General features: G+C 44.3%; 1 protein-coding gene across 2 annotated transcripts; it reads right to left on the bottom strand.

Moving 5' to 3' along the window:
• Positions 1–1438: 1438 nt before the first annotated feature.
• Positions 1439–26259, bottom strand: OGFR (opioid growth factor receptor). 2 transcript variants are annotated; one of them, XM_058178006.1, is made up of 8 exons: positions 25561–26259; positions 22149–22196; positions 16056–16118; positions 15542–15623; positions 11325–11403; positions 9148–9214; positions 5764–5912; positions 1439–3335 (listed from the first exon to the last, which is right to left on the bottom strand). In XM_058178006.1, the coding sequence occupies exons 1-8, from the start codon at positions 25870–25872 to the stop codon at positions 1838–1840; spliced, it is 2298 nt and encodes a 765-aa protein (XP_058033989.1). In that variant the 5' UTR covers positions 25873–26259; the 3' UTR covers positions 1439–1837. The 2 variants fall into 2 exon arrangements, with proteins under 2 accessions (XP_058033989.1, XP_058033990.1); XM_058178007.1 differs by lacking the exon at positions 22149–22196.
• Positions 26260–26354: the final 95 nt, after the last annotated feature.

Genomic DNA, 26354 nt, shown 5'->3' with positions numbered 1-26354 from the left:
CTGGCTCCTGGAGCTAAGCCAGGGAAGCCGATGCTCCAGAGGTAAGTCCTGACGGCCCTTCCCCCTCACTTTCCAAGTCACTTTCTGGCAGGGGGCCCGGCTCGGGGGGCGCAGACACAACACAATGCCTCTATGTTCTTGAGGAAAAGGCTCAAAGGCCGAGGCCTTTTAGCATGCACTATGATGCCAAATGTAATGTCATTTCTTCTAACTGCCTTCCCTGCTCCATTTGGGTTGTGATGAATGAAATTTGACTCCTGGTTTCTATCATCCTCCCTTTTTACATCCTTCCTGTAATCCTTTAATTTGGGATAGAGTCGGAACGACTGGATGGAGCTGAGCGTTTACTTGCCGGATGCCCTTCCTGACACCACGCAGAGTTCACAGCAGACATTTTTTTTTCTTCATGCTCTCGCAGAGAAACATCTGCTACTACCTAGGTTTGAACTCTCAACCTACTGAGTGGGAGGCAAGTATATTCATCACTTAGCCACCGCTAAGCCGCCGCTTTACTTCTGCTTTCTATCATGATCCATATTAACTTAGTTTGTCTACTTAAATGCAATGTTCTCGTTTCGTGTTACTTTCCGGAAAGCTTTTATGCTAACTCTCACCTTTAGAAAAATGCCTGGACTTCTGACAGTGATCTAGGTGGGAAAGTAAAAGTTCCTAGTGCTTTGGGTCGTGTTCCATTCTTCTAAACCACATGTTGATTTTTCCTTTATATGTACCAGGTTAATCATAAGCTCAGATGTCAAGGTCAAGGAAGCAAGAATTAAACTCCAGAAGATTTTAGTAATGCCAGTCTGAGCTGGTGAAAAATACAGTAGCCTTAAACTTACAAGTGGGATTAGAACTTCTGTTGTTAAGTGATGAAGTTGTTAGACCGAATCACACCCAGTCTTACATTTTTTTTTTTTTGCGGTGAACAGGTGTTAAGTGAGTCACCACGGCCATTAAGTGAATCACAAGATCCTTAAGCAAATCCAGCTCTCCCCATCAACTGTCTCGCTTAGCAGCAGAAGTTTTTGGCTCAATTGTGGTTGTAATTCAAGGACTACCTGTATGTTAATTTCCTTCCTTAATGCTCTGGGTCCCTATTCCAGAGTGGTGACACACAGAACTATGGAAGATGGTTTAATTCAGGGGTCTCCAACTTTGGTAACTTTAAGACTTGTGGACTTCAATTCCCAGAGTTGAAGTCCACAAAGCTGGCTGAGGAATTCTGGGAGTTGAAGTCTACAAAGCTGGCTGAGAAATTCTGGAAGTTGAAGTCTACAAAGCTGGCTTAGAAATTCTGGAAGTTGAAGTCTACAAAGCTGGCTGAGGAATTCTGGGAGTTGAAGTCCACAAGTCTTAAACTTGCCAAGGTTGGAGACCCCTGGTTTAATTCATTCCTTCTCCCTTTCCTTAATAAGAAACCAGAAACGTCACCTCCAAAAGTTAAAGTTCTTTATTTAACAAACACAAACTTAATTTAGCAAATGACATTCTTGTGGCTCATCTAGTAAACCTTGGAAAACACACCTATCAAGGTGGCATACCTTGTACCGAACAGCTGAGTGTTTTCTGTTAAAAAAGAACACAGCTCTCTGGCAATTAATTAAAAGATAAAAGACTTCTAGAAACGGGATAATCAGATGCGCAAGTTACCAACCAACCGAGGTAACCTGTCACCCCAAAGATTTACCCTTCGGTGTCAACTAGGTGTCATGTTTATAAAAAACCTGGAGATACCAGACCACAAACCAAGCAACGGGTTATTTTGATCTGCTTCTGAAAAGATACATCCCGCGTTCTGTATTTCTAGGACAGCTTCATCCCATCTGGGATAGGACTACTCTTCTTCTGGTCCAGCTGTGGTGTCTTCATGTTCCTTTATTTTGCAGATTTCATTCCTTTCTAGGGGACCATCAGATGTTTCTTCAAGGTCCTGCTCTTTCCATTCTGCATTGTTTCTTACACCCCTTTCATGAGCTGTTATGGGTTCAGACAACCAAGGGACCTCACTTTCTGTTGGAGCGGTAGCTTCTCGTTCATTCACTTTCTCCAGCAGACAGCCATCTCCAGGGAGGTCATTCTTGTTGGAATCAACCAACACATCCACCCCTCCAGCCTTGTGTCCTGTCAGAGTGTCTACAGAAGGATCAGCCGCCATTTTGGTTTCTTCTTGGCAGGCAGGATCTTTCTCCTTAACTTCAGGAGTGCTACAGCTTGCTCCTTGGTCCTCGGATGGGATCACCTCACAACCCACGTCCGAAGAGCCACCTTTGGGTACAACGTCTACTTTCCGTTTCTTGATCACCGTATCAAGGGATTCAATTTCCTTCCCATCGGGGAAGTCCTCATTGCCACCTTCGGGGGCCAAGACGCTAACTTCCTCCTTCGTAATGACTACCTCGCCAAGATTATGGGAGATCCTTTCAATATCACTGGGGCTTTTAGAGGCCCCAGGGATTTCACCACTTAATCTGCTCAGCTCCAACTTCCTTTTCTTGGATTCCTTGAGGCTTTCTCCCTCAACTTCACCCACGCACTCATCAGCATGGTCCTGCCTTTCCAATGGACAACTGGAAGGTTCTAGGACTTCTTTGCTGTCTTCCTTCTCTGCCTCAGCTGGCGTCACCAATGCAAGTTGATATTGGTTTTCTTTTTTGGAAGTCTTACATTCATCTGCAGGCTCCAACTGAGGTTCCACAACCTCCCCATCTTGTAACAGGTCACCATCTTCTACAGAGTTGGTTCTCCTCCCGATACCTTCGTCCTGCACAGGATTACTGTCTGAAAGGCTTAACGTGGCACTAATGCTGGATACAGGCTGCTCCATGTGGTCATGTTGTATTGCTGTATCTAAATCATGGTGAGGAACAAAACTCTCTTCTGACAACTCACGTTTCTCTTTTTCCAGAGTTTCTCTAGCTTCCTCTTGCCCAGGTTTTTCTGTAAGTCTCTGAAGGATGGTTTGGGGTGACTCAACACCATCCTTCTCCACAACCTCTCCCTCTTCTTCCTTGGCGTGTTTTTGCTCTTCTGGGTTATTCAGAAGCTTGAGGGACGAAGGTTTGAACCTCCGGAGTTTCTTGTGAGGGCCCCAGACAAATTCATGCTTTGGCTTGAAGTGTTGCCAGGCAAAATAGACCAACTCCCTTCGTTTGGGTTTGTTTCGGACGGTGAACATGAAGTAGTCCAAGACGCTTCTCAGCACCCGAGGCAGCACCTGGTGGACCAGCGTCTCTGACAGGAAGAACTTCACCAGCTGCACTTGGTAGTTCTCATAGCCCATCTCGCCCAAGCATTTCAGGATGCGAGTGATCCGCAAATTGTTATGGCTGTACCTGAACAACAACAAAAAATAGTATGACAAGATGTGGAGGTAAAAAGAAGGACAATTAAATACAATTTAGACATTGTATTAGAATAAATAGAATAGAATAGAATAGAACAGACAAGAGGTAGAGAATAGAATAGAACAGAACAGAACAGAACAGAATAGAATAGAATAGAATAGAACAGAATAGAATAGAATAGAATTCTTTATCGGCCAAGTGTGATTGGACACACAAGGAATTTGTCTTTGGTGCGTATACTCTCAGTGTACATAAAGAAAAAATAAAATATATTCGTCAACTATTACAGACAGTTCTCAACTTATGAACAGTTGCTTAGCAACCCTTCAAAATTATGTGGGAGAAAAAAAAGAGGACAATTAAGTACGTTTTGAGCCATAAAAATATAGAATTTAAAATCTGTATTACAGGTAGGCCTTATCTTAAGACCAGTTGCTTAGCAACCATTCAAAGTTATGTGGGGGTGGGGAGGGGAAGAGAAGGACAGTTAAGTACAGCTGAGATATGAAAAACAGAATTTAAAGGGTTGTATTACAGGTAGTTCTCGACTTACGACCGGTTGTTTAGCAAAGTTATGACAGCCTATCAGGGGAGGAGGGCTACTCAGGATCTGGATTTGAAGTTCCAATGGTCATCTGCCTTCCCCCCCCCTCAGGTAGTCATGTGACCGAACGTCAGACATTCGACAAGTGAGCTTGCATTTTTAAGGCTTAATTTTATTGATCAAATTGTACATTGGCCAGAGCCCCTCTCTGAGGAAGATGGGCAGTTAAGAAGTATGAAAAATTAATTAATTAATTGATTAATTAAAGGACATTTGCAGCACCCTGCAATTGTGTGACCATGTTTTACTATGCTTTTGCGGACAACCTCCCCAAAAAAACCAACACAACTTAATCAGTGCTAGAAGGGAGTAGAACGGGTACTCAAATAAATCAGACATCAATAGGCACATAAAATGTCAGAATACTGGATTACATGGATTACTGCAATGCTCTCTACATGGGGCTCCCCTTGAGGGGCATCCGGAGGCTACAGTTAGTCCAGAATGCGGCTGCGCGGGTGATAGAGGGAGCCCCTCGTGGCTCCCGTATAACACCCATCCTGCGCAGACTGCACTGGCTACCTGTGGCCTTCCGGGTGCGCTTCAAGGTTTTGGTGACCACCTTTAAAGCGCTCCATGGCATAGGGCCGGGTTATCTACGGGACCGCCTACTGCTACCGAATACCTCTCACCGACCCGCGCCTCACAGAGAGGGACTCCTCAGGGTGCCGCCAGCGAGGCAATGTCGTCTGGCGGCGCCCAGGAAGGGCCTTCTGTGGGGCTCCCACCCTCTGGAACGAACTACCCCAGGACTTCCAGCTTCCGGACCTTCGGACCTTCCGCCGCGAGCTTAAAACATACTTATTTAATTGCGCAGGACTGAGCTAGATTTTAATTTACGGGTTTTAAATTGGGTTTTATTTTCATATTTTTAATTTAGGCTTTTAGAATAAGTTTTTTAATTGTTTTTAGACTGTATTTATCTATTTTTAAATGCCTGTAAACCGCCCTGAGTCCTTCGGGAGATAGGGCGGTATATAAATTTAAATAATAAATAAATAAATAAATAATATTCATGACTGAGAAGACATAGTAACAAGGTCAGCCAATGAATAGGCACAGCAACTAAGTCAGCTAACTGGGAGCCGAGACAGGGTGTGTCTTAGTCTACAGCTTCTGATTCTGTGCAGAGAAAGAGAAACGAAAACCAGTGTGTGTATGTTAAGCTCTGAGCTGTGAAGTTCTGTGCGTGTGAAGTTGTCTGCTGATCTGAGCCGAAAGGAAACTGTGAATCTGCTGTTGGTATTGTAAATTTACTTCTTGTGTTATTATGAATGTTAATGAATCCAGCTGATTCAGTTATCTGTGTGTGCTTCTGGATTCAATTTTTGCAAAAAACTCTGACATAGAACAACATCTACATGTCACTCAAAAGGGGACAATCAAAAAGCCCCACAGGAAAGAACAAAACCTCCTTATCAGCAATCGATACCCATATGAGCATGAGACGTCGAGACTAACACTGGGACAAAAATGAAAAACAAATCAAACAAATACTAATGTAGAAAAATGATCCAATAGCAAATAACAGCCTAGTCAAGGAATGGCCAAGGACACTCCCACCAACAGGGATACATGTACAAGAGCAAACCCACTCCCTTCTAGCATTGATGACGTTTCCTAGTTGGGTGATGAAATGCCTGCAAGAAAACAACCAAGCTCAGTGAGGACCAAGGACCCCATAATCCAAGCCTATGCTGACCATCAGGTTCAATTCATATACAGCAATTCTGACACGGTACCCATTATGAAGCTCGCCAACCGAGCATGCCGGTCAAAGCAGGCCAAGATATAATCTCTGAAGAAACTCACCGGTTGAGATTCCCGAATCGCTCACACCAGTTTTCCGCTTTACTCAATTCTCCCGTTTCCTCATCGATTAACTTGATGCCATAAAATTTCAACATGAGTTTATAAGCCCGGATGAACCTCTCCATGACTTCTTTAGTTTTTTTGAAGGCCTGAGATGTCAAAGAAGATATCAGATATCAAATCACCACTCCCTAGTACATTTAGGCATATGAGAAAATATCGTGTCAAGTATCTAGCACTAGTAATAGCATAGCAGTTATATACCGCTTTACAGCCCTCTCTAAGCGGTTTACAGAATCAGCACGTTGCCCCCAACAATCTGGGTCCTCATTTTACCGACCTCGGAAGGATGGGAGGCTGAGTCAACCTTGAGACTGGTGAGATTCGAACTGCCAAACTGCTGGCAGCCGGCAGTCAGCAAACGAAGCCTGCAGTACTGCACTCTAACCACTGTGCCACCACGTCCCTACCCCATCATCCACCCCAATTCTATCTTGCTATTTCATCTCTGTTGCTCTTTGGCATTATATTTCTACAATTTAATGGGTGGATGTAACTTTTAATGGCATAATTGCCAATGAAAGTTTGCGATAAACCTTTATTCTAAAGTAAGGTAAAGGTAAAGGTTCCCCTTGCACATATACGCTAGCCGTTCCCGATTCTAGGGGGCGGTGCTCATCTCTGTTTCAAAGCTGAAGAGCCAGCGCTGTCCAAAGACGTCTCTGTGGTCATGTGGCCGGCATGACTCAACGCCAAAGGCTCATGGAATGCTGTTACCTTCCCACCAAAGGTGGTCCTTATTTTTCTACTTGCATTTTTTACGTGCTTTCGAACTGCTAGGTTGGCAGAAGCTGGGACAAATAACGGGAGCTCGCGCCGTTATGCAGCTAGGGATTCGAACCGCTGAACTGCCAACCTTTCAATCGACAAGCTCAGTATCTTAGCCACTGAGCCACCGCGTCCCCTTTTCTAAATTTCAATTCTAAAGTATTGCAATATAAAAGGCGCTAACTAGAATTGCCTTTGCAGGCGGTCCTTGACTTACAACGATCCATTTAGTGACTGTTTCAAGTTACAATGGCACTGATCAAAGTGACTTATGACCATTTTTCACACTTATGACCGTTGCATCCCCATGATCATGTGATCAAAATTCAGACGCTTGGCAACTGCATATACAGGTAGTGTCGTGTCCCACTCCTCCGCTGACGGCTGGGTCCGGGAAATCCGAATCAGGCTTGCCTCTGCAGCTCTGCCCAAAGTCCTAGCAAAGTCCTCAGAGCAGGCAGGAGACCAGTAAGTGACTTCAGCAAGATAAGTTCGACTTTGCCTGACTCAGAGACTGCCAGAAAGTAGCTCCTTTATATAGGCCATGGGGTGTGGCTCCATGACTCAGCACTCATTAAGGCCTGCCCCTCCCTTCCCTCTGTTGCCTCCGCCTCTCCAATCTTCTGATGCGAGGGTCACTCCAATCAGCTGTTCTTGGGAGTAAACCCTCCTCAGGCTCACCTGCTGTGGAGGAGGAGGAGGGGGAGGGGTCTAGCTGCTCCGTTTGCTTGGGCATGGAGTCAGGGCTGGGGCAGGGAGATGCTCCTTCTTCTGCAGTTTGTGGGGGCATGGAGCCAGGACTTGGGCCGGAAGGCATACATTCCTCAGTGTTGGGGAGCAGGTAAGAAGGCCCCGGCTGCTCTGAGGGCGGGCAAGACACAACAGGTAGTTCTGTTTACAACAGTTCGCTTAGTGACTGTTTGAAGTTGGAACGGCACTGGCCAAAGTGACTTATGATCATTTTTCATACTTACGACTGTTGCAGCATCCCCATGGTCATGTGATTTATATTCGGATGCTTGACAACTGACTCACATTTATGACGGTTGCAATGTCCCAGGGTCACGTGATCGCCTTTTGCGACCTTCTGATGAACAAAATCAATGGGGAAGCCAGATTCACTTAACAACCCTGTTAGTAATTTAACAACTGCAGTGATTCACTTAACAACTGTGGCAAGAAAAGTCATAAAATGGGGTACAAGCCACTTTAAATAAAAAATTCTCCCTTCGCAACATAAATTTTGGGCTCAATTGCAGTTGTAACTTGAGGACTACCGGTATTTATGACGGTTGCAGTGTCCTGGGGTCACGTGATCCCCTTTTGTGACCTTCTGACCAGCAAAGTCAATGAGGAAGCCGGATTCACTTAACAGCCGTGTTCCTGACTTAACAATTGCAGCGATTCACTTAACAACGGCGGTAAGAACGGTTGCCAAATGGGGCAAAAGTCACTTAACCAAGGTTTCACTCAGCAACAGAAATTTTAGGCTCAACTGGGGTCGTAAATTGGGGACAACCTGTATTGCTTCATTCAGGGAAAGAACAGATCAAAAAAACTTTACACAAGAAAAATATATTTTGGAATGGAGAAAGTGGATTGATTATATTCAAAATAAGTATCAGATTAAAAAATATCAATTAGTTTTTGAGTGAAGTTAGGAATTGCTATGTATTAGTTTAAGAAAGAAGGGAATTGATAGTGTGATGGTGTGAAGTGGAATATGTTTTATGTTATATTTTAGATTATGTTTGTTAGTTACAATACCCTGTATTCTGTTCTGGGAAGTCTCGGGGGGGGGGAATGGCCAGGGGGGGAGGGGAAGATTATAAATTGATTGGTTGCCATTGTACAGGAATAATGGTAGAATTAAACAAGTTGGAATGGTGTAAAGTCAGGACTGCTCGGTAACCACTCCTGAAGGGAAAGGGTAAGGAAAGAGGAGTAAAGAAGGAAGAAAGTAGGTAGGCAGGCAGGTAGGTAGGAAAGAAGGGAGGGAGAAGAAAGGATAGGAGGAGAAGAAGAAGGAGAAGATAGAGGGTTAGAAAGGATGGTAGTGAGAAGTGGGAAAGAGGTGGGGAAGTAGAAAAGCGAGGAGAAGGATGGTGGGGAAAGTCGAAGAAGGATGAGAAGGGTAGAAAGGATTAAGGGAGGGAGTGGCGGTCGAGCAGCCCGGATTGAGCATAATTTGAGTATAGGATCGATTGTTGGATAAGTGATTGTATTGTACACTGGTCAAATTGTGGGAATTATTATGGAAAAGAAAAAAGAAAAAAAGAAAAATTTTGAAGAAGGAAGGAAACGTTTGGCCAAAAAAACCTTCTGGACTGACCCCGATTGGATCGTGGAAAAAATGTTTCTCCTAAATTCTCAGCCTAAATCATATCCTACTCCCTCGTTCTGGTACATTTTAAAAATCGGTAAAAGGTATTAATGACTTCCAAAATGTGACGCTCACAGCTGGGCTAAATACTGTGGATAAATCAGACGAAGCATCAAAACTTCAATTTCATGGATGAGATGGGATATTATAAAAACGAGAAAAGATCTTCCTACCTCAATTTCTTGGCGCGTAAGCCGTTTGGCATGAAAATTCATCCCTGGTTCACGCAAAGGAAACAGCCTGGAAGGAACAAAACATTTGCTGGTCAGATGTTTTTTTAAAACAAAATATCAGAAAGAAACACTCATTTTAAAGATGTGGAGACTCTAGAAAGAGTACAGAGAAGAGCAACAAAGAAGATTAGGAGACTGGAGGCTAAAGCATATGAAGAACAGTGGCAAGAACTGGGTATGTCTAGTTTAATAAATAGAAGGACCGGGGAGACATGATAGCAGTGTTTCAATATCTCAGGGGTTGCCACAAAGAAGAGGAAATCCAGCTATTCTCCAAAGGACCTGAAGGTAGGAAAAAGAAGGAATGGATGGAAACTAATCAAGGAGAAAAGCAACTTAGAACTAAGGAGAAATTTCCTGACAGAACAATTAATCAGTGGAACAACTGGCCTCCAGAAGTTGTGAATGCTCCAACACTGGAAGTTTTTAAAAAAATGTTGGATAACTATTTGTCTGAAGTGGTGTAAGATTTGCTGCCTAAGCCGGGGGTTGGACTAGAAGACCTCCAAGATCCCTCCCAACTCTGTTATTCTATTCTATTCTATTCTATTCTATTCTATTCTATTCTATTCTATTCTATTCTATTCTATTCTATTCTATAAAATGCATGGCAGCAAAATGGAGCTCATTAAAAACTTCGTTTGATGCTTTGAAATCTGAGTGGGCAGCAGCTATTTGAAAGAGCTAAGGAAGTGCAAAATATCTTCTTGATCATAGAAACTTTGCATTTACCTAAACGAAGTAAAGACTTTTTACACCCATTGGGTTCAGTCTGCTGTTGGAATCAAAATGGCAAAAGTTGCTATTTTGCACATAAACCTTATTTTAGTCAGATTTAACATAACATAATAGCAGAGTTGGAAGGGACCTTGAAGGTCTTCTAGTCCAACCCCCTACCCACGCAGGAAACCCTACACCATTTCAGACAAATGGCTATCCAACATTTTCTTAAAGATTTCCAGTGTTGGAGCATTCACAACTTCTGCAGGCAAGTTGTTACACTCATTAATTGTTCTCACTGTCAGGAAATTTCTCCTTAGTTCTAAGTTGCTTCTCTCCTTTATTAATTTCCACCCATTGCTTCTTATCCTGTCCTCAGGTGCTTTGGAGAATAGTTTGACTCCCTCTTCTTTGTGGCAACCCCTGAGATATTGGAACACTGCTATCATGTTTTCCCTAGTCCTTCTTTTCACTAAACCAGACATACCCAGTTCCTGCAACCGTTCTCCATATGTTTTAGCCTCCAGTCCTCTAATCATCTTCGTTGCTCTTCTCTGCACTCTTTCTAGAGTCTCAACATCTTTTTTACATCGTGGCGACCAAAACTGAATGCAATATTCCAAGTGTGGCCTTACCAAGGCATTATAAAGTGGTATTAACATTTCATGTGATCTTGATTCTATCCCTCTGTTTATGAAGCCCAGAACGATCCCTCTTACAGTTACTACTATTGAGCAAGATAGTCCTCAACAGTTTGCTTAGAGACTGTCCGAAGCTACAACGGCACTAAAAAAGGTGACTTATGACTGAAACTTTTAATGGGGTAATTGCCAATGAATGTTTGCATTAAAACATTTTAAAAATATTGCAACATAAAAAGCACCAATTGGAATGAGCTTTAAAGGTGGTTCTCAGCTTCTAGCAATTTATTTAGTGACCATTTGAAATTACAACAGCACTAAAAATGGACCGACGGCCGTTTTTCACACTTACGATCCTTGCAGTGTCCCTGGTGGGGTGGGATGGGGGGGTGTCACGTGATCAAAATTCACACACCTAGCAAATGACTCACGTTTTTGACGGTTGCAGTGTCCTGGAGTCATGTGATACCCTTTTGCGACCTTCGTCAGAATAAAGCCAATGGGGAAGCCAGATTTACTTAACGACCACGTAGTTCACTTAAGAACTGTGGCAAAAAAGATTGTAAAATCGGTCCGTGACTCAGTTAGCAACCGCGTTGCTAGCAATGGAAATTCTGGTCGTAAGTCGAGGAGTACCTTTAGCTGGGAAAACTTACACGTCATACAAGCTACGTGCCAGCTTCTGGCGATTTTTTTTTTATTTCTAAGACGTCTTCTGGCCCCATTATGTACTTAAATGAAAGTGCATAACTTTACCACTGAATATATGAATGGTTTTCTTCCAAAACACTGTAGTTATCTTGCCACGTCTCAAGGAGATCGTCGATGTACAGACCTTGAAAGAAACAGGAAAGGAAAAAGGCACGGATTATGAATGACTGTGGAGGAGGAGGAAGGAGTAGAAATGTTAAGATGGGTTACAAAATGGGGAGTCCTCAACTTACAAAACGCGGGGAGTCCTCAACTTACAACCGCAACTGAACCCGCTAAGCAAGACAGCTGAGTTTTGCTTCCCCCCCCTTTTTTATGATCTTTCTTGCCACCGTTCTTAAGTGAATCACTGCAGAGGTTACGTCAATAACATGGTTAAGGGAATCTGGTTTCCCCATGGGCTTTGCTGGTCAGAGCAAAGGGGGATCGCGCGGCCCCAGCAACCCTGCACAACTATGAGCCTCCGAATTTTGATGACGTGACCATGGGGATGTCGCAACGGTCGTAAGTGTGAGAACTGGTCATCAGCCATTTTTGTTCAGCGCCGTAGTAACTTTGAATCGTCCCTGAATGAATGGTTGTAACTCAAAGACTAGACATAACTTACGTTATGAAAGAATCATCTTTTCTTTGACTGATGGACCACTCTGATTTTGTCAGCCATTCAAAGGCAGATCAGGTCAAAAAGCAAATTCTATTGGGGAGTTCTGGGCATTTTAAGGGCCCCAGGCCAGGTATGGCCCTTTGGTTCTCTCTGTGTGGCCTGCATGGATTGCTTTTATTTTGAAGGCACGATTTCCCCCCCCAATTTGAAATAACATAACATAATAACAGAGTTGGAAGGGACCTTGGAGGTCTTATAGTCCAACCCCCTGCCCAGGCAGGAAACTCTACACCATTTCAGACAAATGGTTATTCAACATTTTCTTAAAAATTTCCAGTGTTGGAGCATTCACAACTTCTGGAGGCAAGTTGTTCCACTGATTGATTGTTCTAACTGTCAGGAAATTTCTCCTTAGTTCTAAGTTGCTTCTCTCCTTGATCAGTTTCTGCCTGTTGCTTCTTGTTCTACCCTCAGGTGCTTTGGAGAACAGCCCGACTCCCTCTTCTTTGTGGCAACCCGAGATATTGGAACACTGCTATCATGTCACCCCTAGTCCTTTTCATTAAACCAGACATACCCAGTTCCTGCAACCGTTCTTCAGATGTTTTAGCCTCCAGTCTCTTAATCATCTTTGTTGCTCTTCTCTGCACTCTTTCTAGAGTCTCAACATCTTTTTTACATCGTGGCGACCAAAACTGGATGCAATATTCCAAGTGTGGCCTTACCGAGGCATTATAAAGTGGCACTAACACTTCACGTGATCTTGATTCTATCCCTCTGTTTATGCAGCCCAGAACTGTGTTGGCTTTTTTGGCAGCTGCTGCACACTGCTGGCTCATATCTAAATGGTTGTCCACTAGGACTCCAAGATCCCTCTCACAATTACTACTATTGAGCAAGGTATCACATATCCTGTGCATTTTGTTTTTTTTGCCTAAATGTAGAACCTTACTTTTTTCACTGTTGAATTTCATTTTGTTAGTTAGCACCCAATGTTCAAGTCTGTCAAGATCCTTCTGTATCTTGAGCCTATCTTTTACATATAAATTTACATATATGTAAATTTACATATATGCATGTGTGCATTCCTACACACCTTCATGGCTTTATTGGTTCGGACCTTCACAGCAATCACGGTTTCTGATGTGGCCCCCTTAGGAAAATTAATTGCCCACCTGTTACAGCTATTCTAGAAATGGCACTTTCTTGTAGCATTGTGAAATCCTATCCAAATTTCTGTCTTGACGCTAAGCAAAATGAAGGTGGGATTATTTTGAGTTTCTTTCTGACGCTCGCTTCTGTTCTGACCCAGGCTTCCCAACAGCATGAAGCAGATTCCTTGTCCCGACAAAAATCCCTTTTTATTAAGTTACTCGGAATTCCTCTCATTCACACTCAGCAAAGTCTTTCAAGGGAGAATTTATAGTCACAGACCTTATCTGGCTTAAAGAGCTGCCAGGCCGATATCTTCTAAACTTGGCAAGGAGTCTCAGAGAGTCACAAATGAATTAGGCAAACTAATTGTCTCCTGCAAACTGCACTCCCTTTTTGCTCCTCTTTTATACCCTCTGGGAGGGGCCATTCATCATCCACCTGTGGCCTTACTCCCAAGTTGACCCTTGTTCTTTAGCTGTTCCCTTCGTCTGGCAACTCTGTGCACAGGCTCCAGCTGTTCGTCTGCCTCACAGATGTCTGACTCTGACGGAAGCTGTCAACTGTCAGACGGCCCTGGCCCTCCTTCTGCCTCCAACGCAGAGCACTCATCAGAGCCTTCCCCAGACTCCAGGACTGGCCCATATTCCTCCCCAACCTCCTCACTGTCCGAGTCTGCCACCAACTCCGCTGGCCTCTGGCGAACCACAGCAATTGTGAATCTAAGTCGAGGACCACTTACATAAGAGAAATTCAAATGAGATCTTGGTTTTACAACTCTTGGTATGGAATTTACCGCAGAAGCCTTGCCAGGCGTCATTTCCCCTTAGAAGTTCAATGCTCCCTCCAAATAAGGGCAAATTTAGCCTAGGAATTTGGCTTACCGCAATTATTTTCTATTGCTGCCATGCTGACTTTAGAAGGCCAAATGAGATTTAAAAACCTTTTGGCAAAACTCACTTGAACCACCAACACTCGGAGGGAACACTGTCAGGTGCAATTATTTCTAATCGTTTGTTTTCTAATTACAGAAAGAAAAGTTGTGCAGGTGTGAAAGAGGGGAAGAAAATTACGCTCTGAGTTCTAGCTCTGGCTCAAGTGACCCTTGACTTACAACCACAATTAGACCAAAATTTTATTTTGCTAAGCGAGACAGTTGTTCAGTGAATTTTGCCCCATTTTCCCGACCTTTCTTGCTATCGTTGTTAAGCGAGTCATTGCAGTTATTAAGTTAGCAACACGGTTGTTAAGTGAATCTGGCTTCCCCATTGTCTTTGCTTCTCAGAAGGTCATAAATACAGACCAGTTGCCAAGCGTCCAAATTTTGATCAGATGACTGTGGTGTTATGTCCTCGCGGTTACGACCGCTTACAGCCGGAGCTGTTACAGGGGTTTTCTGATTGGCTGGGGCGCGAGCTAATAAAGAGGCGGGAGATTGGAGAGTCCTCATTGGTTCCGTCTGCCTGACAGCCGACTATTTAAGCAGCTGTCAGACAGCTTCTTCTCGGGGGTTTTGTTGCGAATGCTGTTTTCCTCTGTTGGTTAATTTGTTAATAAAGTTTGTGTTGCCAAGCCCCGTTTGAGGTGTGCCTTGTTCTAAAGAACAGAACACGTGGGAATGCTGCCATGATTGTTAAGTATGAAAACAATAAGTCATTTTTTTTCCAGTGCTGTTGTAACTTCGCACAGTCACAATACGAACTGTTGTTAAGTCAAGAGGAGAGGAAAGAAAGTGTGGTGGCCCGCCAGATTGGACAGTGAGGAGGTTGGAGAGGAACATGGGCCAGTGGGGAAGGCTCTGATGAGGGCTCTGCGTCAGAGGCAGAGAGGGGGCCAGGGCTGGATGCCAGTTATCAGCTGCCTTCGGAGTCAGACATCAGTGAGGCAGACGAACAGCTGGAGCCTGTTCCCAGTGTGCGCATGTGCAGAGTTGCCAGATGAAGGGAACAGCTAAAGCACAATGGTCGACTTGGGAGTAAGGCCACAGGTGGATGATGAATGGCCCCTCCCAGAGGGAATAAGAGAGGTGCGAAAGGGGAGGGGAGTTTGCAGGAGACAATTAGTTCGCCTAATTGATTTGTGACTCTCCGAGACTCCTTGCCGAGTTTTGAAGATATCGGCCTGGCAGCTCCCCAAGTCAGATAAGGTCTGTGACTGTAAATTCTCCCTTGAAAGACTTTGCTGAAGGTGAATGAGAGGAATTCAATGTCTGTTTAATGAAAGGGGTTTTGTCCGTGACCAGGATTCTGCTTTGTGCTTTTTTTGGGGGGAAAAGCCCAGGTCAGAACAGAAAGGAGGGAAGCAAACAAGAAAGGAAGGGGATAGAGGAAAAGAAGGAACAGACAGGAAAAAGAAGGAAGAAAGGGAGGGAGGGAGGGAGGGAAGAAGCACGCAAGGAAAGCCTTTAACTAAATGCAATATATTGCTATGTCAAAAGCCAACAGGAAGATCCAATTATGATCCTTCCCCTTCCCCTTCGAAAACCAAGCCGTTTCAAAAGCCTTACCCCGGGGTAAAAAATTAATCTCATTTTTGTAAAAGCTCAGATTCCACATTTCTTCCTCATTGACCTCAGTTTCTTCCAATCCCTGGAAGATAAAAGAGAGAGAGAGGGAAGGAGAGGTGGAAGGCAGATGATCAGAGGATATTATTAATCCATTCACAATTAAACCCAGGATCAGGAGTTCTTAAGGACTATTAACCACCCATAAACCTTTGCTTGTCCCATTCTTAACAAGTTACTCCTTTTACGTACCCCGAATAGCTTCGTGGGTCCCAATACAAGGACTCTCTCTATTCTGATGCTCAAGTTGTATCAGAAAAAGCAAACACAAGATTATTTTTTTTAAAGTTTATGACTCCCAACTTGAATAACTGCAAATCAGGGTGGTATGTAAGCAAGGGGAAAAATCAGGTCAAAGCAAAAATAATAATTAGCAGGCATTTTAACCCAAATTTCTATTACAACCCTCTAGGTGAAAACTCAATCAATGTAACCATAATGCACAGAAAAATCTTACCGGGTAATGATGTCTATATTTCTGCATATCTCTGGCTGCGTCCCAGTTACGCCTATTTATGCTCTAATTAAAAAAAAAGAGAGAGACAACAAAAGAGCGTTATTTTTAAAGTCTACATCTTACATAAGGCCTCTTTGCCAAACAACTGCAAAAGAAAGTGTGGCTGATTATAATTTCCTTTGATTATAGTGACATTCTGCCATCTCACTTTTCCTCTGGAAGTTGTATATAGTGAAAATATTGTTTCCCTTCTAATTTTATTGCCACATGCTGAGTTGAGACAGACTCTTTTTATTTTGGTTTAGGAAAATACTCAAAATTCTACCTTGTATTTTAGATCATTTAAAGAGATTGACCACTTTTTTTATTATTTCTTATCAGTGTGTCTCTCTCTCTCTCCCCCCCATCCATCCACCCACCCACCCACCTCTCTCTCTCTCTCCAGTATCTGTCTGTCTGTCTGTCTGCCTGCCTGCCTATCTATCTATCTATCTATCATCTATCAACCTACCTATCTATGGTATCTATCTACGGTATCTACCTACCTACCTACCTATCTACGGTATCTATCTATCTATCTATCTATCTATCTATCTATCTATCTATCTATCTATCTATCTATCTATCTATCTATCTATCTATCTATCTATCTATCTATCTATCTATCTATCTGTCTGTCTGTCTGTCTGTCTGTCTGTCTGTCTGTCTATCTATCTATCTATCTACGGTATCTCTCTCCCTCTCCCTATCATTTCATCCATCCATCCATCCATCCATCCATATCTATCTATCTATCTATCTATCTATCTATCTATCTATCTATCTATCTATCTATCTATCTATCTATCTATCTACCTACCTACCTACCTACCTACCTACCTACCTACCTACCTACCTACCTACCTATCATCTATCTACCTACCTACCTATCTACAGTATCTATCTATCTATCTATCTATCTATCTATCTATCTATCTATCTATCTATCTATCTATCTATCTATCTATCTATCTATGGTATCTGTCTGTCTGTCTATCTATCTATCATCTACGTACCTACGGTATCTCTCTCCCTCTCCCTCTATCATTCCATCCATCCATCCATCCATCCATCCATCCATCCATCCATCCATCCATCCATCCATCCCTATCTATCTATCTATCTATCTATCTATCTATCTATCTATCTATCTATCTATCTATCTACCTACCTATCTATCTATGGTATCTATCTACGGTATCTATCTACATACCTACCTACCTATCTACGGTATCTATCTACGGTATCTGTCTGTCTGTCTGTCTGTCTGTCTGTCTGTCTATCTATCTATCTCAACTGATTATATTTTTGTAAAATGTCCAGAATCACTGGAACTGAGGAACATTTAAATCAGTACTTTTGTGTAGAATAGAGACCACAAACGTGGCAACTTTCGGTCTTCAACTGCCAGAATTCCTCAGCCAGCCATGATGATTGGGGAATTCTGAGAGTTGAACACCACAAGTCTTAACGTTGCCAAGTTTGGAGACCCCTGGTGTAGAATTGCGCCAAGGCTAACCTACCAATCAGGTGGCACAATTTGGAACTGCCGGAAAGCCAAACAAACTTGATTTAGACTTTACTTCAGTGATAAATCAGACTCTTGAGTCTCCCTATCAGGTGTGCATAAAAGCACACCCACACTCTCACATCAACGCATAACATCAGTCAATATGCTTGAGTCATATTGCTTAGGCAGTTTAATTCCAACGCTCCTGGGCCATGCCAGATTTCTAGACTAGCCTGGGTGAAGAGACACTGGACAATGCACCCATATTAATTTCATGACCTTTGGGGTCTGCAGATTGTACTTTATTCTCTATAGCAGTGTTTCTCAACTTCGGCATTTTGAAGATGGACTTCCTGGGCTCCGAGATCACCGCAGATGGGGACTGCAGCCAAGAAATTAAAAGACACTTGCTCCTGGGAAGGAAAGCTATGGCAAATCTAGACAGCATACTAACAAGCAGAGACATCACCCTGCCAACAAAAGTGCATATAGTCAAAGCTATGTGTTCTGTTCCCCCCACAACCACAACCAAGAAGACACGCAAGCTGACTATATCTGCCAGCAATTTATTCAAGGGTGAAATCCAGCAGGTTCTGACAGGTTCTACAGAACCGGTAGCGGAAATTTTAAGTAGTTTGGAGCACCAGCAAATACCACCTCTGGCTGGCCTGAGTGGGGTGGGAATGGAAATTTTACAATATCCTTCCCCCAGGAGTGGGGAGGGAATGGGGATTTTGCAGTATCCTTCCCCTGCCACACCCACCAAGCTACACCACACCCACTAAGCCAAGCCCACAGAACCGGTAGTAAAAGAATTTGGATTTCACCACTGAATTTATTCCTACGACAGATATCAGTTCTGGCAACGAACCTGCGATTGCCTGCCAAGTTCTCTTATCTCCTCAGAAGCCAGCGTAGCTGCAGTTTGTTGCTGGAGCAACCAAGAGTTCAGAAATAAACATAAATCCAGAAGCCAATTTGGCGGCCGTCTCCAGGAGAGCTTTTTACCAGGTCCGCTTGGTTCGCCAGTTGCGCCCCTTTCTTGACCGGGATGCCTTATGCACGGTCACTCACGCTCTTGTCACTTCTCGTTTGGATACATGGGGCTACCCTTGAAGTGCACTCGGAGGCTTCAGTTAGTTCAGAATGCAGCTGCGTGGGTGATCGAGGGAGCCATATGTTGCTCCCGTGTAACACCGCTCCTGCGCAGTCTGCACTGGCTACCTGTGGTCTTTTGGGTGTGCTTCAAGGTGTTGGTTACTACCTTTAAAGCACTCCATGGCTTAGGGCCCGGGTACTTACGGGACCGCCTGCTGTTACCTTATGCCTCCCACCGACCCGTACGCTCACACAGAGAGGGACTTCTCAGGGTGCCGTCCGCCAAACAATGTCAGCTGGCGGCCCCCAGGGGAAGATCCTTCTCTGTGGGGGCTCCTACTCTCTGGAACGAGCTTCCCCCTGGTTTACGCCAAATACCTGACCTTCGGACCTTTCACCGTGAATTGAAAACGCACTTGTCTATCCAAGCGGGACTGGCCTAAATTTTTTAAACTTTTTGAATTTTAAATAATTTTAATTGGGGTATTTTATGAATTTTATGGGTTCAATTTGACGGTTTTAAATTTTCGGCCATTTATAGAATATGTTATTTTAACTTTCTGTTTTAATCTGTATATTGTATTGTTTTTTATAATCTGGCTGTACACCGCCCTGAGTCCTTCGGGAGAAGGGCGGTATAAAAATCGAAATAATAAATAAATAAATAAATAAATAAATTTCTTAGTCTCGAAATATTGCTGCCAAAGTTTCCAGTCCGTCACAAGAAGCTAAAGAGCAGTTCTTCCTGCTTTTATACCCTGTGGGGTGTGGCTCCGTGACTCAGCACTCTCTAGGCCTGCCCCACCCCTTCTTTTGTTGTTCCTGCCTCTCCTTTCTGCAATACCTGGGATTTAACCAGGACTGATTGTCAGCAGCTGGGTCTTAAGGCGTTGCCTGGGAGGGGGAAGGTGTGGGAGAAAGAGGCCTCGTCATCTCCTCCACCTGGCCTGCCTCTGGGACCTGGAGCGGAGCCAGAGAGGAAGATCCTGCAGAAGGAAGCCCTGTCGGCTCTTCCCCCTCACTCTCTGAGTCACTCTCTGCCAGGAGGCCAGGCTCGGGAGCTGAAGATACAACACTATGGTTTTCCCAGTTGGAGTGTATGGCTGTGAAAGTTGAACCATAAGAAAACCTGAGCGCCAAAGAATTGAGGCCTTTGAATTCTGGTACTGGAGAAGAACTCCTGCGAGTCCCTTGGACTGCAAGGCGATCCAACCGGTCAGTCCTAGAGGAGATCAACCCTGACTGCTCTTTAGAAGGCCAACTCCTGAAGAGAAAACTCAAATACTTTGGCCACCTAATGAGAAGGAAAGACTCACTGGAGAAGAGCCTAATGCTGGGAACAATTGAAGGCAAAAGAAGAACAGGATGACAGAGAACGAGGTGGCTAGATGGAGTCATTGAAGCAGTCGGTGTGAGCTTCAATGGACTCTGGGGGATGGTAGAGGATAGGAAGGCCTGGAGGAACATTGTCCATGGGGTCGCGATGGGTCGGACACGACTTCGCAACTAACAACAACATGGACTTCAACTCCCACAATTTCCCAGCCAGAGTTGAAGTCCACCCATCTTCTAATTGCTAAGGCTGAAAAACACTGCTCTTCATATATTTTGTATATTCTTACAAGTTTGGTTGTAGGAGAAATATTTTGGATATTCAAAAACCAAGGGCGAGCCTACATATCCGGATTTCGTTGGATCGAAATCTGACCTCTTTTGCATGCATGGCCAACAATTGACTTCTTTTAGTGCACACGATGAATAATGGACTTAACGAACGACATGATGGATACTCAGCCTAATGTCATATGCATTGTTTGTTAAAAGCATTAGACGCCAGCCAGCTCGTTTTCATCAATCTTTGTACAGAATGTAGTTTCAAGTTTAGAACACAATGCAGGGAGACCTTGAATTGTTTGAGGGCAGTTTTGATAATAGAAGGTCTTGTCATAATTCTTCCTACTTTTATTCATCGGTCATAGTGTGATTCCCCCACCCACCCCCCGGTCATATTGTTGTTTTATTCCATCTTAGCTCAGTGTGGTGTTTACACGCACTGTGTAGTCAAAAACTGGTATTTGTTGTTGTTAGTTGCGAAGTCATGTCTGACCCATCGCGACCCCATGGACAACGTTCCTCCAGACCTTCCTGTCCTCTACCATCCTCCGGAGTTCATTTAACTCACACCTACTGCTTCAGTGACTCCATCCAGCCACCTCGTTCTCTGTCGTCCCTTTCTTCTTTTGCCCTCAATCTTTCCCAGCATTAGGCTCTTCTCCAGTGAGTCCTTCCTTCTCATTAGGTGGCCAAAGTATTTGAGTTTCCACTTCAGGATCTAGCCTTCTAAAGAGCAGGCAGGGTTGATCTCCTCTAGGACTGACTTGTTTGTTCGCCTTGCAGTCCAAGGTTCTCACAGGAGTCTTCTCCAGCACCAGAGTTCAAAGGCAGTATATATGTCATTAATCTGAATATTTATCATATGCTTCATTTAGCCCACTATCCATCATGTGCTCTAAAAGAGTTTGTTTGTTGGTCAAGGCTGCAAAGAGGTAATACTGATAGTCCTTGACTTACAACCATTCATTTGTTGTTATGTTAGCACTGAAAACAGCTACTTACCACCGGTCCTTACATTTACGACCGTTGCAATGTTCCCATGGTCACGAGAGCAAAATTCAGGCACTTTGCAAATCTACCTGTATAGGTAATCCTGGACGTATGACCACAATTGTGCCCAGAATTGCTGTTGTTAAACGAGACATTTGTTAATTGAGCTTTGCCCCGTTTTACGACCTTTCTTGACAGTGTTCCTAAGTGAATCACTGCAGCTGTTCAGTTACTAACAAGGTGGTTAAGAGAACCTGGCTTCCCCCATTGGCTTTGGTTGTCAGAAGGTCGCAAAAGGGGATCACATGACCCCGAGACACTGCGACCGTCATAAATATGAACCAGTTGCCAAGTGTCCATATTTTGATCATGTGACCAGGGGGATATGCTGCAACGATCATAAGTGAAAAAAAAAAAAAAGGGGGGGGGGTCCATAAGTCACTATTTTTGCAGCGCCGCTGTAACTTTGAACGGTCACTAAACGAACAGTTGTAAGTCAAGGACTATCTGTATTTACAACTGTTGCAGCATCCTGGGGTCACCTGATCACATTTACGACCTTCCCCATGGTTCACTTAAGAACCGTAGTGATTTGTTTAATAGCCACGGCAAAAGTGTTTTAAAACTGGGATGTGACTCACTTAACAACCACCTGGCTTAGCAATGGAAAGTCTGGGCCCAACTGTGGTCGTAAGTCGAGGACTACCTGTATTCCAACGAACCGTGTATCCTTTCTGGCTTCGCTCACCTTTAGGTTTCTGAATATGAGAAGTAAACTTCCAACAACCAGCAGAACTGATTAAAAATCATGCCTCTCCCGTCCCCGAAGAGAATTTTCCTACCTTCCATTTTTTAACTCCTCCAGTTGAAAGGCCTGGTTTTCTCTTCTCCTGAAGAGAAAACACACTTTTAAAATGAACAAAACAGAACAGAACAGAATAGTTGGAAGGGTCCTTGGAGGTCTTCTAGTCGAACCCCCTGCTCAGGCAGCAAACCCTATACCATTTCAGACAAATGGTTATCCAGCATCTTCTTAAAAGCTTCCAGTATTGGCGCATTCACAACTTCTGGAGGCAAGTTGTTCCACTGGTTCATTGTTCTGACTGTCAGGAAATTTCTCCTTAGTTCTAAGTTGCTTCTTTCTCTCCTTGATTAGTTTCCATCCGTTGCTTCTTATAACCTAAAACTAAAAAGGAATTTCCTGATACGATAATTATTCAGTGGAACAACTTGCCTCCAGAAGTTGTGGATGCTCCAACACTGGAAGATTTTAAAAAGAGATTGGACAACCATTTGTCTAAAGTGATATAGGGTTTCCTGCCTGAGCAGGGGTTTGGACTAGAAGACCTCCAAGGTCCCTTCCAACTCTGTTATTCTATTCTATTAGAATAAAAATAAAATAGAATAGAACAAAATAAATAGAACAGAAATAAGGAATAGAATAAGAATAGAATTGATCTTCGGTGCATAAGCTCTCAGTGTACATAAAAGCTATAAGTGATAAATCATGATCATAGTCATTGTAAAAATACATCCATCATAAAATTATCATAAGCATCCCAGAGAGGCCAAAAACTCAGGAGACCCCATGATTTTGCTCAGCTTAGTTCTTACAGAATAGCATTTCAAACCTTTTACCCAGGAGCCGTTGTCTTTTATTTCATTTATTTTTACTACTTAATTCAAGGAAACTGAAGTCACTGCTTGCCATTTATAACTAGCCCAAACCGGTTCAGATTACAGCCTTCTGACTCATAAAATCTGCCAGGGAAGCGTATTCAGTTTCGTTTCTTCAATCATCCGGCAAAACTAAATTCTGTTTCTCCTTGCTAGATTTTTTTTTTTTTTGCAAGTTTTACTTTCCATTTCCCTAAACTAAACGGAACCTGAATTTTCTTCCTGAATCATAAATCTTTGCATGAAAAGAGACAAAATTATCTGAAACAGAAAGGAAAAAAAAAACTTATTTGCAGGAATTATTATTTTTCATTATTGTTGTTGTTGTTGTTGTTGTTATTATTATTATTATTTTGACTGCCAACTAGTTTTAGGACTACTTACTGTTGTTTTGAATTGTTCCTAAACATGGTGAGAAATGCTATACAGGCAGTCCTCGACTTATGGCCAGAATGGAGCCCCAAATTTCCATTGCTAACTGAGTTTTGCCCCATATTACAACTTTTCTTGCCACAATCGTTAAATGAATCATCGCAGTTGTTTAAGTTAGTAATACGGTTGTTAAGTGAATTCGGCTTCCCCACTGAATTTGCTTGCCAGGAAGTCACAAAATGGGATCACATGACCCCGGGACACTGCAACTTGTCATAAATATGAGTCAGATGCCAAGCATCCCAATTTTGATCATGGGACCATGGGGGTTGCTGCAACGATGGTGTGAAAAACAGCCATGTCACTTTTTTTTGCAGTGCCATTATAACTTTGAAGGGTCACTAAATGAACTGTTGTAAGTAGAGGACTATCTGTATTTCGTTACCCAATTAGCTAAGATCATTGATGGTACAGAATTAGAAACCACCAAGCTCAGACAGCACCAAGGACCCCACATTTATGCATCAATTAAATTTATGGGACTCAGAATAACAGAGTTGGAAGGGACCTCGGAGATCCTCTAGTCTAGTCCAATTCTCCACTCAGGCAGGAAACCCTATACCATTCCAGACAAATGATTGTCCAAACTCCTCTCCAAAACTTCCAGTGTTGGAGCATCCAGAACTTCTGGAGGCAAGTTGTTCCACTGATTAATTGTTCGCACTGTCAGGAAATTTCTCCTTAGTTCTAAGTTGCTTCTCTCCTTGATTAGTTTCCAGCCATTGCTTCTTGTTCTACCCTCAGGTGCTTTGGAGAACAGCCCGACTCCCTCTTCTTTGTGGCAACCCCTGAGATATTGGAAGACTGCTATCATGTCTCCCCTAGTCCTTCTTTTCAGTAAACTAGACCTATCCAGTTCCTGCAACTGTTCTTTATTCCCCAATCAAAAATACGCAACCCAACAAATCTTACCTGGAGCTTGCTGACCCACAGCATCTTCTGTGACATAGTGAGGTTAGATTAAATATAGTGAATACAGATAGGTCTCATTTAATGACTCCTTATGCGACTGTAGGTAGTGTACACCAATCCGGCTTCTCCATCGACTTTGCTCGTCAGAAATGTTGCCAAGGGGATCCTGTGACCGCAGGACACTGCAACCGTCTTAAGTATGAGTCAGGTGTCAAGCATCGGAATGTTAAATCATGTGATCATGGGGATGCTGCAACGGATGTGTGAAAAACGTCCCTAAGTCATTTTTTAATGCTGTTGTAACTTCAAAACGGTCACTAAAGGGACCGTTGTAAGTCAAGGACTGTCTGTATATCTAACTGTCCCGCTACGGTGCATCCTACATCAGCTAAAGCAGGGGTCTCCAACCTTGGCCGCTTTAAGCCTGGAGGACTTCAACACCCAGAATTGAAGTCTGAGCTAAAGCACCCGACTCCCCTTCAAGGGCAGCCCCACGGACAGCGCATTACCGTACCGGCAGTCCTCGAGTTACAACAGTTTGCTTAGTGACCGCTCAAAGTTACAACGGCGCCGAAAAACCTGACTTCTTCTGACCTGTTTTCACACGGACGACTGTGGCAGCACCCCCCACGGGGTGGGTAGGTGTCACGCGATTCAAAACTCACGACGCTTGGCCACCGACTCATATTTATGACCGCTGCAGAGTCCCAAGGTCACACGGATCCCCTTTGGCAAGCAAAGTCAAGGAGGGGGGGTGGGGGGGGAAGAGAAGCCGGATTCACTTAATAACCGGCTGACTCCCTTAACAACCGCAGCGATTCCCCCTTTAACCGCCAGGGCGGGAGAGCGAGGTCGTAGAAGGGATCTCAAATCCTCTGAACCAGGGGTCTCCAACCTCGGCCACTTTAAGCCTGGCGGACTTCAACTCCCAGAATTCCCCAGCCAGCAAAAGCTGGCTGGGGAATTCTGGGAGTTGAAGTCCGCCAGGCTTAAAGTGGCCAAGGTTGGAGATCCCTGCTCCGAACCAGCGCTTCGCTTCGCAGGCGGCCGTAAGTCGAGGACTACCTGTGAAGTCAAATCCAGAGGCGGCTATGGGGCATGAATGCCTGGCCGGCTGAGGATCCCAACCCTAGGATCGGGCGCAACTGGATCGTAACGCCCAGCCGGAGGTAAAGTGCGATCGCCTCCTGTTTTTTGTTTTTTTCCCCCTTTTGTTCCCGAGGAATCCCTCACCTGGCTAGCGGAGGCCCACTTGGGGCTGCTGGACGGCCACCAGCTGTGCTTTTCCCGGGCTTTGGCTTCTTCCAGGTTAGCGGCTTGAGAAGCCGTTTCCCGGGTCGTTGTCGTCTTCTTCTCCTCCCGCTTCCCTTCCTCCTCTTCCTCGTCCTCTTCCCAAGTGGAATCGTATTCCCAAAGCCCTCCCGCTCCGTCCTCTTCTTCTTCTTCCTCCTCCTCCTCCTTCTCTTCTTCTTCTTCCTCCTCCTCTTCCTCCCCTTCGCCGGCTTGCTCTTCTTTCTCCTTCCCCGCTCTCATCCAAGCCGCCATGGCTCCGCGGAGGCGGATTTAGCCTTTCGATGGGCAGCGGAAGAAAGGAAAGCGAAAGAGACGAGCCCAAAAAGGAAAAAAAAAAAAAAAGAGCGAGCCAGAAAGACGACGGCGAGATCAAAGTGAAAGGCACGTGGGGGAAAAAAAACCGAGGAGGATGGGACAACGCGAGAGACCAGCTCTCCAACCCAGGCCGGCAGCCGGCGTGGCTTCTTGCACGCTGATTGGTCGGCCCGGCGTTCCTTCCGAACGTTGGGAAATCCTCGGCGTTCCAGAATGGAACGCTCGGAACCCGGGAGGGAGGGGGTGGCTGGAAAGGGGAGGTAGAGGAGGAAGAGAAGCAGGCGATCGGTTAATCTGCTCTGCTTCCCACTCGGGGCGTTGATTGACAGAGACCGCCCCCCACTCCACTCCCCCCACCGGGCAGGGCGGGTCTCGTTCCTTGTTAACCCTTCGCCGAACCAACCGAACACGCAACGCTT

The sequence above is a fragment of the Ahaetulla prasina genome, chromosome 3 (assembly GCF_028640845.1).
Source record: "Ahaetulla prasina isolate Xishuangbanna chromosome 3, ASM2864084v1, whole genome shotgun sequence".
NCBI lineage: Eukaryota > Metazoa > Chordata > Lepidosauria > Squamata > Colubridae > Ahaetulla > Ahaetulla prasina.
This window is presented reverse-complemented; position numbering and strand designations above follow the sequence as displayed.

Bases quoted from the DNA above. Each gene is read 5' to 3' on its own strand.
- OGFR (XM_058178006.1), bottom strand. From the start codon at position 25,872: ATGGCGGCTTGGATGAGAGCGGGGAAGGAGAAAGAAGAGCAAGCCGGC. The intron at 16,119-22,148 runs GTAGGAAAATTC...TTTTTTAATTAG, and splicing joins GAGGAGTTAAAAAATGGAAG to AGCATAAATAGGCGTAACTG. The intron at 5,913-9,147 runs GTAGGAAGATCT...TTGACATCTCAG, and splicing joins TTACGCGCCAAGAAATTGAG to GCCTTCAAAAAAACTAAAGA.